At 44.1% G+C, this 12,275-nt stretch overlaps 1 protein-coding gene across 2 annotated transcripts; it reads right to left on the bottom strand.

Moving 5' to 3' along the window:
* Nucleotides 1-3,574: 3,574 nt before the first annotated feature.
* On the bottom strand, nucleotides 3,575-11,361 carry LOC149369499 (uncharacterized). 2 transcript variants are annotated; one of them, XM_089558865.1, is made up of 4 exons: nucleotides 11,038-11,361; nucleotides 9,670-9,777; nucleotides 6,295-6,342; nucleotides 3,575-4,024 (listed from the first exon to the last, which is right to left on the bottom strand). In XM_089558865.1, exons 2-4 carry the CDS (start codon nucleotides 9,727-9,729, stop codon nucleotides 3,800-3,802), a joined length of 333 nt encoding a protein of 110 aa, XP_089414991.1. In that variant the 5' UTR covers nucleotides 9,730-9,777; nucleotides 11,038-11,361; the 3' UTR covers nucleotides 3,575-3,799. The 2 variants fall into 2 exon arrangements, with proteins under 2 accessions (XP_089414991.1, XP_089414992.1); XM_089558866.1 differs by having other exon boundaries at nucleotides 9,670-9,763.
* Nucleotides 11,362-12,275: the final 914 nt, after the last annotated feature.

The raw sequence follows: 12,275 nt of genomic DNA, 5'->3' as shown, positions 1-12,275 counted from the left end.
GTGCTATGTAATCATAAGACGGAACAATTTCGCTTAAAATACTGGACAATAGCGATAACCGCAGCACATCCATCACAGTCGCGTATAAAGACAGCAATAAAATTCCAATAATTAAGTGGGCCAGGCACGGAGACACGGTCTCTCTAACGCTCTTCACTGCCTGTTTACAAGAAGTATTCAGAGACCTAGATTTAGAGCATTTAAGAAATAGAGATAATGAAAAATTCCTCCGTAATATGCGATTCTCTCCTTTTATTGTGCTGCTAATCACTGAGTAGATGAATTGCCAAGCTTGATTAATAATTAGTCTAATAATTAATAAGCAGAAAACTGAAAAAATTCTCCACACCCTCATAAGCGAACAGGAGGTTATGTTGGCGGCAAGGTGCTGGAACTGGTAAGATAAATTACGGGTAATGACCACGAAATAGCTGGGTATTTCTCAAGAGAAAATAATATAACACCAGGATTTCACCTGTATTCATCCGTAGGGTACAAATATGGACTGTAGCGAAAATGGTTGAACTTCAATTCAGGACAAAGCAGAAGCCTGTGTCAACGAAAATGTTAGGTATAACGGCGAGAGAAAGCAAGAAAAAGAATGGGACTGAGAACAAACGTGGGTAAATGAGATTCCATCCGAATTCAAGAAGTCAGCTTTGATGGGGCACATAATAGGAGGGAGAGATATTCGATAATCGTTAAAGGCAATGGACTGAATCCCAATTGAAGCTAACGCTAGCAGGAATGGCAGAAAGTTAGGTGGTCAGATGAGGCTATGAAGTCATCGAGGAGTCGGTGGGCGCGGCTGGCACGACTGAGTAAAGTGAAGAAACATGGGTGCCGCTTTGTCCTTTAGTGGAAGCACGCATGCTGTGGCTGATGATGATTATAATGATGATGACCTCAAATGAAAAACGGAAAATATACAAACAGCCAATTTCTGGAGGCAATAGCAGCAAAATGCTTGATGGCCAACTGAGTGGTTTCTTTCCGGTTCCAGTTCGTGTCCATCAGAAGTAAAATGGTAGCCTGACAACCAGGGAAACACTTTTGGATGCCATCGTATTGTTTGCACTTGCTATGCCTAATGAGGGCGGCTAGTTCGATCTAAACTGAAGGCCTGTGAGGGAAAAGATCACCGCTTTTTGAAAGCTGCAAAACGATTTTCAGCGATGTAATTTGAATGCTGCGACTGATTATGGCCCCTTTGCTTTTGCTCTCAATGTCAAGAAAAAGCGAATTAACTAAAAAAGCGAGGATCAAATTTTTTACTTTTCACTTTTCCGTCTGACTGCAACGGCACCCTATAAGCGCGATGAAAACGTATCTATCCTTTTTACAGAAACACACCCAGATGCCCCATGCCATGAAGGAAAATTATTTTATTTGGACCCAAGAATTTACTTATTCTGCGCTCTAAGTTTCTTCAGGAAATTATAATTGATCTTCCTTGTTCCCGTATAAGTTATTTTTTATTAGCTTCTCCTGTCCTCTAAGTGGTACATACGTTCCTTCCTTTTCTCAGTGTTTGTTAAGCATTTAAAGCAGACAGAGGGTACTGAGGCTGTCGGCCTGAGCTGATTATGAAAAATGTTACAAGGTTAACTGAAGTAGAATGCTCCAGAATGTAATGCCCCACAACCGGGGCCTTTGAGGTAATAAATAAATAAATAAATGAATGCCGCTCTTAATTGCATTAAAGAAAACACGTGCGTAAATAACTAGCATGATAATTATGAGCAAAATTTTATTTAGGGTATTGTTTGCTCAGAAAGAATACCCCACACTATACCAGTTTAGGCAGTCCATCATATATGTAGGCACTAAAGAAAGCGAAATGTAGTAAATTGTATCGGACTTTTGAATAGGCTCTGAGTCGCTAACGTGCCATTAAAACATTGGAGAGGACGCGATAGCTTAATGGCTTATAGCTCGTATATGCAGAATTGGTCATTCTCTGATTAACATTCATAGGTCCCTGGGAATCCCCCTAGCACTCCTGTATGAGTGGTGTAGCTGTGAAGCGATGTCCCACTGCCGTTCGATCGCATTCGCTGCAACCGGACCGAGCAATGATAAGTTTGACGGCCGCCGGACACTGTGCACAGTTTGTTCGCAATCCTTTGGGCAAGTTTTGATTACGCCAGAAGGTTACGGGACCTAGGTCCCACCTGCCTGCTAAGTTGCTTCTCTGCGAATGTTTAGTGGATTTTTCGTGCTTGTCCAACGACACCGACGCCGACGACGGATTTTATGCGGCCCAAACTCTTTAACGCTATCCCAATAATGGCCGTCATGGTTCATCGCATATTGGTGAAACAGCAGCGCGATGCACATCACCGTAAAGAGCACCAGGCTGCGCCCAGAGGAAGCCGAACCGCAAAGATGCATTGTGTAACACAGCAGAAAATGAAACCGCCTTTTTCTGGGACTGTTAATCTCTGAAGACAAACTACAAGTCCGCAAGCTGAGCAATTTCATACATTGAAGACGGTAACTTATCGAACCAGTTTGCAGTATCATTGACTAATATTTCGTCTTCTCTGTTATGATAACACAAATTACCTCAAAACTGCTGCATAGTTGATGGTTTCTGGACCATATTTGAGGTGAATATTGCCATCAAATTTTGACAACTGCCGCTGCGGAACATTGCTGTAGCACGTACTTACACAAATTCCGCCATGGATCAAGCAGATATTGTAACCGAAGTTCCGGCATTAGTACCTAAAAGATCTGAATGCCTTTAGTTTGACACCTTAATGTTTTGGAGGTTGCCTAGAAGGCGACCACGGCCACATTTATAAGGAGACTTGCGAAGAAGGGAGAGCAGTGGAGCGGCGGTGGCAGCGTCCGGCCGTGGATAAGTTCCCGCGCGTTCTAACTAACGCGCGCCCACCACTTCGTCTTCATTACGCCGTGTGCTGAAGCATATTGTTGATGAAGCATGTTCTTGTTGTAAGAATACGAGTGTGGTATAGATTAGAAGTCTGATGTTAGCTTGGGCTGCGTAAAATGTACGTCTCAGATATAAGTGCATGCGATTAAATTTTTTAGGGATGAACTCAATGTGCGCGTACAAGCTAAGGTTAGACGTGTTATGAATTCCGAGGTACTTATATCTTTCAACTGGTTCAAGTAAACACAATTAAGGCTATATACGGGCAAATCACTATTAACAGTAGAAATGCTCATAGGTTCGCACTTTTCTGCATTCAGTGTCATTTTTCAAGTTTTACATCGTGATAATATAGCGTTAAGGTCAGTCTGGATGATGTGCTTGTCACGATCGTTTGTTATTTCCTGAAAAAGAAAGCAGCCATTAGCAAAAAGATGTACGGAAGAAGAAAGATTAATGCATAACCCTATTGAAAATATTGAGCGTGAATTCTGCGTGCCTATCTTTGCGTGTTTATTGCCACGCAAAATGCGACGATTGAACGAGGTCGCAGAACGCGAGACATATTTCACATAATTTGCGCAAGCCGAGCAAGCTCGCAAACGCGAGACATCTCTCACATAAGTGCGCAAGCCGCGTAAGGCTCGTACAGCAGGAGAAATCCTCGCGTAATATGCGCAAGCCGGGTGAGGCTTCCAGAATGTCCGAGAGCCAAGGGTGAGTCCCAGAATGTTCAAGAGCCGAGTCTGGCTCACAGAGCACTAGACAGTGTCTAATGGAGTTACCATCATGATACCGATAATACCTTGCATGGCTGCAAGGCTCCTACATCACTGCTCAACACGGTACGCTAATGTACTGCATTAAGGCCTCCTCATCTGTCTGTCACTGCCTCATTCAGCATGCATGTTGTGAGATAACAAGCTTTGCAGAAACGGTGCTTCGTGGGATGGCTCTCATGTGTGTAGCATGCTTGCAAAAGGACATAGATAAGGTCACCTTAACTGGCTTTATTAATGCCACATCCCTCATGATGGGTGCCACACAGTGGCTAAACAATTTCTTCAGTTTCTCCAAGTCCAGCAGGTTGGCGTCTTGATACAGGTTCTCACTATGCAGCACCTGCAAAAAGGTAGGAGTATATGCAAAAAAATTCAGTTAATCTGTTTTCTGGGAATTCCAGAAAAGGGCACAAGTACTTCTTCCATTAATGAACCAATGATGATTTCGAAAAGTTTCAGGTTTGAAATACAGACACTGGAAAACCCGACTCAAGCACGCAGACTGCTCAGCATCAAACCTGCACAAAATCTAATAACCGTGTCACACAGGCATTTTGAAGGCTTTCAAATGGCTATTAACTCAACGGCACTTGAATACAGCCAAATGGGCATTTCCAATAGCCACTGAGTCCCTAGAACAGTGTGGACATCTATTAAGATTTTGAAGGCTTTTCAGTGGTAGAAATTTGCACTCAGACATGGAGCACTCGCAACTATACACTAAGGAATAAAATCAAAGCAATTTAATCGCTGAAAGAATACTCAACATGAAATGTACAACTTATTTCACTAAAAAAAAAAGAAGGCTAGCCACAAAACACTGCAGCAAGCATATTATCACTGTTGCCAATAGCACAAATACAATGAATACCACCTTTTCAAAACTGTGTGAGCACTACAACAGCTTCCCAGCAAAATTATCAACTGTGACAGTGGCGCCACAGCAGCTTGGTGCGAGATGATGAAATATCTCTACGGCGATCAAGTATTCTGTGTAGCAGTGGCATAACTCCCAAGATGAAGTGCAAATCTCGAAGCTCAATCTCCCACCTTAACTGTTATCTTTAAATACATATTTAAATTCATTGGAGCGTGCTGCAGAAGTAGGTGGTCAGATCATTCGAGAGGATACCTGCAAGGTATCTCAGGAGACGAAAGGTCTGATGAAGAAACGCCAAAGCATGAGGACGTCTAACTTCAGAGATAGAATAGAACTAGGAGAGCTATCGAAGTTATTTATAAGTGCAAGGTAGCCAACATAAGAAAGTTTAACATGGAGAAAACCTAGCATGCTCTAAAGCATGGAGGTAGCCTAAAATCAGTGAAGAGAAAACTAATCACAGGTAAAAACCAGATTTATGCGCTAAAAGACAAAGAGGGCAATGTCATAAGCAATATGGATAAGATAGTTAAAGTAGCCGAAGAGTTCTGCACAAATCGCTACAGTAGTGAATGTAATCACAACGTTACGGAGAGAGGCAGTAGAGCATAGCAATGGGACATCCCGCCAGTAAAGAGGGAGGAAGTAAAGAAAGCCTCAGGAGCAATGCAAAGGGGTAAAGCAGCTGGTGAGGATCAGGTAACAGCAGATTTGTTGAAGGACGGAGGAGAGATTGTGCTAGAGAAACTAGCCACCCTGTACACGCTTGCCTCGTGACCACGAGCGTATCAGGAGCTTGGAAGAATGCGAACATTATTTTAACTCATAAGAAAGAAGATGTCAAGGACTTGAAGATTTACAGACCGATCAGCTTACTATCCATTGTCTACAAGGTATTTACTAAGGTAATCACTAATAGAGTCAGGACAACCTTCGAATTCAATCAACCAAATGATCAGGCAGGCTTTCGTAAAGGATACTCAACAAGAGACCACATTCATGCAATCAATCAGGTGATAGAGAAATGGGCAGAATATAACCAACCCTAATATATAGCCTTCATTGACTACCAGACAGCAATTGACTCGGTGGAACCACAGCTGTCATGCAGGCATTGTGGAATCAGGGTGTAGAAGAGTGTTATGTGAAAATATTGGAAGATATTTATAACGACTGCACAGCTACCATAGTTCTCCATAAGGTCAGCAATAAAATTCCTCTATATTCCGAGTTTTCTAACACCACCATCATTTTTTGGCACCGTGACCATATCATACAAGAATGTGAGACCTACTGCATACCTAAAGAAAATATGTGTGTAAGCCAAGCATCAGCCGTTCTATGCAATAAGAAGTCTAAGTGAAAAAGATTCGATGTAAATTAGAGAAAGCCTTGCCATTTTTGTACTTCTGCTTCTATGACTGCTTGCTGGATTTTTTTCTTTAGTTGGAAGCATTCTTCCATCTCTTATCTCTATACACTATTCCTCTGCCAAATGACTGAGTAACCCAAATAGCAATTCCTAAGTAGGGAGGGGGCCTTCCACAGTGACCACACAGGGGCCTTCAAGTTCTTGCAGCAATCAAAACATCCCTTTGTAACACTGGCCTTGAATGCACCACTATACTTTTGTGGCAGGGCAAATACTTATACAATTTATGTTTTAAAACCACACAGAAATCCACAACTGCCATTATGAAAACAACCTAGCAATGTAACCATAAGCGTACCTGGCCAGCATGATCAGCATGGAAAGGCGCACAGCTTGTGTGCAGCTCCTAAAATGAAAGCAAATTCACATGATTAATTGCAATTTCCACAAAGACATTCTTGAAAAATCATGTTTTTGCACCACTCAGCCTCAAGCCTGCCTTATTGCTCCTGCAGCAATGAGGCAAATCTGAGCACAGCTTGGGGTGAGCTGGTGGTATCACATTACGCACCTGACACTACGTGCATCAATCCATTTGTATGAATGAATTTCAGAATGGCGAAGAAGACACACACACAGGAAAAAATGGTGGGTGGATGAGATTAAGAAGTTTGTGGGGATACAGTGGCCGCAAGTGGCAAAGGACAGACAAAATTGGAGAGACATGGGAGAGGCTTTGCCCTGCAGTGGGTGTAGTCAGGCTGCTGCTGCTGCTGCTGCTGCTGATGATGATGACAGCCTGAGCACACCTACAAAGTAAAACTGTGATCTCGACCCAGCAGCACTTTACTGTGTTGAAAGAGAACAGGTACAATTGAATTACTGCATTACCTTGTTATTATCATTAAAAAGTACAGGGCTCTAAGGACTTCCTAATTTACATCGAAACGAATGGGTTACAGTGAACTTTCACGGATTACACTAACAGGCACTGAAAATCCAACACAGCTGCCCAAGAGAATATTAGGCAGCCGCGCTAGCCTTCTTTTGCGCTATGCTACCTGATACCAGATTAAAATTCCAGAGCAATTTACTCATACTCTAGCACTGGGATACGTTATGCCCCAGACTGACGCAGCTGTCTTACTAAAGGCAGAGAAGCTTTCAGTGTGGGTCATGTGTGCTGTGGCGTGAACACATGCACAGCATCGCCTGCTACCATTCAAGTCCTCTGTGTACACAAATGCAGGTGCAATAGAAAACCCACATCACAAATTTGGCTAGTCTGGTCGGCCAAGCATGGGCCAGCTGATAGCACGAAGCAGCAGGTGCGACACATACCATCATCATCAGCCTGACAAGGCCCACTGCAGGGCAAAGGACTCACCCATGTCTCCACATTAACCCTGTCCTTTGCTAGGTGTGGCCACCATATCCCCGCGAACTTCTTCATCTCATCCGCCCATCTAACTTTCTGCCGCCCCCTGCTATGCTTGCATTCTTTTGGAATCCACTCCATTACCCATAAGGACCAGCGGTTATGTTGTCTTCCCATTACAAGCCCCGCCCAGGCCCATTTCTTCCTCTTAATTTCAAGTAGCATGTCATTAACCCGCATTTGTTCCCTCACCCACTCCGCCCCCTTTTGGTCTCTTAATGTTAGACTTATCATTTTTCTTTCCATAGCTCACTTTGCTGTCCTTATCGTTGCTTTCCATAGCTCACTTTGCTGTCCTTTGTAATAAGGCATAAAGTATTATACACGGATTACCACATGGCATCCTCCTATGACCGCTAAATAATTTATAATCAAATTTCTTTCTCCTGCTGTATTTGTTTCGGTTTCGACAGCTGAATGATGGCTGTGACTTCAAAGCGAGGTTATTGGTCACGTGAGGCATGAAAAACTGCAATACAATTGGTACTTCTGGCTCTTAAGGAATGCTGGCGTCAGCGCTGTAGCGAATTAAAACGATGAAGCAGCGATTATAAGTGCAGTTTTTCCACGCCTCACGTGACCTATAAGCTCTCTTTGATGTCATAGCCATAGTCAAATTGTTCACCGAAACAGGATGGCAGAAAAAGTTGATTATAAATTATTTAGCGGTCTCACACGAATACCAGATGGTGATTCATGCACAGTAGTGTCTTCCGCACCATTATAGAGAAGAAAACATGCCACCAAGATTAGGTGTCTATACTCTTTTAAGCTGAACTCTCTTCATTAGCCTCCACGTTTCTGTCCCAAAAGTGATAAACATGCAGGCTAAAGAAAAGATTTCAGCTTAAGTACCAAAGTGGCTCTAATCACACGATGAAGCGGAAAAACTCTCGACACTTGAACAGAGAACAAATAGGAATTCCAACAAAATTTTAGATTCTTGTAAGGCTATCAAGCATTTCTGAATATTGTAAACTGCACTTTCACACATACAGTACGCATGTATGCCAAGCTCACATTCAGTAGCCCTGTTTACCGGCTGTAATTATCACGGTCTGAGCTCAGTTACAGATTTAAAACCAGCCAAAAGATGCAACACAGGAAAAGAGAAGAAAACAGGTTGGACTATCAATTGAATTTTTTGTAAAGGAAAAGAAGGCTCGCATGAAGATGCGCCACACATGACTCACACCAGCGAAAGGCAGGACAACAAATAACTGTCACTGATATACAAGCACGTCATCTAAAAGAGAAAATTCTTTCCGTTGAAGATTGACTAATGGCTTCGCTACTCATACAGCCGTTGCCTTGGAGATATGCATCAAATACCTTACAGATTTGTTTACCACTTCTATACACCACTGAAGTGTCACAGAAATCAGGCGTACATACTGATGGGTCATCTTATGATTTACACTCACGACATTGGCACTGTAGTGCCAGATTAGAAGCTGCCTTCCCCCTAACGAGTTAGTGCTCACTCAGGAACACATTAAAGACACCTGCACATATCCCTGAAGTAGTTTCTTGCACAAGCTAGCGGAATGTGATAAACCACTTCCTGCAAGTCCTGAACCTAGTTTTATGGGATACCATACTGCTATCCCGGTTTTTAACAGCAGTGCAAAGGCCATCAACACAATGATTGGCGCAAAAATTACATTTAAAAATTTTCCCGCCACTCGATTTGAACTCATGAAGTCTACACAAAGGACTCCATGATAACCGTTCTGAGGTGAATGGCAGTTCAGCCTAGCCTCTGGAATCTGTGCCAAAAAAAAAAACGGAGTCAGCGCATCGCAATTTACTTCCGAAATCAGCCGGTGCTGATGAAAATATTATGTTTTGCTTTCTCTGGCTTATAAAGCTCCACTTTCAGAAAAAGTGTCGTCTTTGTGGTTAGGATGCGGAACTTCATCATCACAGGTCAACTTCAGCTTGCCATCAGTGTCCCTTTAATGCCTCAAAGTTGAACCATAGCTCCATTCATAGAGGAGGGCTGTGCATAAATTTCGACCACCAAAGATTCTTTAACATGCACTGACATTGCATAACACACGAGCAAATATGCATTTCGCCTTGTCGAAACGAAGCCACCACAATTCAATGCCGCGTCTTTGGGCTCAGTAGCCGAACACCAATGCAGTAGGCCACAGCAGCAGGTGAAAAACAAAAGAGAGCCCTTAATAGGCAACCTAACTTGCCAAAATCAACATAACGAGGGGTCACACAAGTAGCAGTGGACTAGGAAAATAAAAGCTACTTGTGTCGGAAGATGTCTTCAGTGCTTACCTCAAAAGCCTGCTTGCTTGCTGGGCATCCTAGCACCAAGTGAAAGGCTGGCACAGCCATACTGGAGAGCTTGGAAGAGGCATTGCTGGTAAAGCTATGTGGAGATTGCTGCAAGGTAAAAAGACACATTTAACAGCAGCACAGTGCAAAAAATGGACTAGAATCAAGCATGTAAGGCAAAGTGCAAGGCACAAAAAGGAGCCGGTCGCAGAATGGAACACAACTGTTTAACCACATTTCGAAGTGGGCCAGGCAACAAGAAATTCATAACCACGGCAGTCATTCACAAGCTAGCCTCAGACGAGACATCACTTGCATATCGATATCCAGCATCGTTTCTACAATACATGCCACGATTCAAAAGAACAGACCACAGCAGAACGATATTTTCAGTAGAAGGCTGGTTTGCTTCAAATTCTGCATGCGTCCCTCAATTTGAAATCTGGCATGATTAGCAATGATTTCACATTCTCACAGGTATGATGAATTAATAGTGCCAATTGCAGAAAAACCACACTTTTTCCTTTAACATCAAATAAGGTATTGGAGAGGTACCTCAGCATATTTAAGTCAAAGTCAGATTTATTTGCGCCATTGGTTATAATCATGAAACAATCAAGTTTATTCTTCGTACATATTAAAGGCTCAATTACCCTTAAATTTCACTGCAACTTCGGGATTTAGGGCAAATGGAGCTAGGGCACCTGTGTGCATTTTGCAGTTGTTTGTACCATTTCAGCTCCGAGCCAAAGTATGAAAAAGCGAATGCCAAAATAGAGGCGAAAAACTTCAGAGCAATTTGTTTTTATCTCACCGTTCTGCTATTCAAGGCTCGACTACACTGGCTCGGCTATAAGTACGAACGCAGCTGGATCATATGGAGCTTCGTACCTTAAATACACAATTTATAAAAGTACAAGTGAAATACAAGTGAAAGAGGAGGAAGCTCAATCCAAACGCATACAGCTGAATCGCAGTCTACGTAGTTAAACTGCTCGAGCGCTGTTACTTCAATTACAGCGTAACATGCGGCGAGAATGTAAAGCCCGGGCCGAAGATCTATTGGTGGGCACATATTCCATTCTCGGCGAGAGATGAATGGCAGTACGGCGGCAGTACGGCGCCGATATCGTGCACCCCGCGTTCGGATCAGCTGTGCATATTTGCATGGCATACTGACCATGAACGTGTGACCACTGACACTACACGCGCATTCATGCCCGTGTGCCGCCAGCAAACAACCTTTCAGCGCTGCGTGCTGCCGCGATACGCACTGCGTCTTCGCGTCTCTGTACTAGCTGTGTTGACGTGGCCAGTTGTGCGCAAAGGCTTTGAAATAATGAACAGGTTCGAAGAAAATTAACTTACCCCCAAGATGCGAGATGTCACCCGGGTAGTGGTCTCCCACCAGCTGCTCCGCCATGGAGGAAATGAGCCCCACCGTCAGCATAGCGTTTCCAGTGAAGGCGCGCAAAGGACGACGCGCTATCCGTCGAGCCCGCTGACGCACGCTATAAACACAGGTTTACTCAGCACCTTACCACGTTTTCGTACATCGCACCAGCGAATTTCACTGCTGTCGGCACATCACATATCGGAAGAGTGACAAATGCTCATGCCAGCGATCGTTCACGCCCTCGGCACCACAAAGGACCACGACAAACGTAGTAACGCTGACCGCCATGCTGTCCCTCCCCATACGCTGCGTTCGTTGGCTAGCGCTTCGGCCAGTTCCGGCTTCCTTAGACCCGTTTAGAAAGGCATCGCCTCCAGGCATTCCTCCAGGTCGTCTCTTTCGGGCTCTATGCTTTTGGGCAGTGCGATAGCAAAGAACTAAAACCAAATGAAACTTTCGTTACAAAAATAATTAAGTTCTTGTGCACATATTAGCATTAAAAACTTGAGAAATTTGTGACGCATGGACGCATTAATATGCGTGTCGGTACATTCGTGCGTGCGTGCGTGCGTGAGTGGGCATGGTCTAGCTCGTCAAATCCAAAGCCTATCCGACATGCGGCATGGTTTCTGAGATCACCGCCGTGAGCTTCGCTTGTTTTCTCGTGCTGCTGCTGGGCTGTCTTGCGCGCCGCTGTTACTGTGCTGGAATCGCAAAAGAAGGAGGATTACCGGTGTGTGCTGCCGGTGGGCGCGCTCTCATCCAAGAGTAGTAGCAGCTCCCAATTAAGCGATCCGTCGGGGCATATGTGCTATGGATGTCTGGTCGACAACGATAATGAGGTCAGCAGTGCGGTGCCGTCGTTTGATGAGTCGAACCTTTCGGCCTATTGCACTGCTAACTTCGTTGCAAAAATGCCTGGCTCATAAGCAGCGACAGTGGCCATTGTTTCTGTGGTGTGTTTCGATTACAAGACGGCGCCCTTCTACAGTGTGGCTTCCTTGGAAACTTAGTCGGCGGTGTGCCTGCAACACCTGTCGCTGTCAGCTCAAACTGACCGCCTGCGAGCGCTGCCTTCTTTTGCGATGTGAACGGTGACGGGACACTTACTGCCTGTGGCCGGAGCTTATAGCAAAAGCGAAGAGTGTTTTGTGTGAAGGTTTGACGAAGTGCGTGTGTCAGTCTGGACCCTTAGCAAGTCATACGAGAT

This window comes from Amblyomma mixtum, chromosome 1 (genome assembly GCF_055824585.1).
Source record: "Amblyomma mixtum isolate Tamu chromosome 1, ASM5582458v1, whole genome shotgun sequence".
Lineage (NCBI taxonomy): Eukaryota > Metazoa > Arthropoda > Arachnida > Ixodida > Ixodidae > Amblyomma > Amblyomma mixtum.
The sequence above is the reverse complement of the archived record's forward strand: the minus strand, read 5'-3'. Positions and strand labels throughout refer to the sequence as shown.

Excerpts from the sequence above, each read along its gene's own strand:
- LOC149369499 (XM_089558865.1), bottom strand. The coding sequence starts at position 9,729 with ATGGCTGTGCCAGCCTTTCACTTGGTGCTAGGATGCCCAGCAAGCAAG. Across the intron at positions 6,343-9,669 it reads CAAGCAAGCAGGCTTTTGAG|GAGCTGCACACAAGCTGTGC; the intron begins GTAAGCACTGAA and ends CTTTCATTTTAG. Across the intron at positions 4,025-6,294 it reads ATGCTGATCATGCTGGCCAG|GTGCTGCATAGTGAGAACCT; the intron begins GTACGCTTATGG and ends ACCTTTTTGCAG.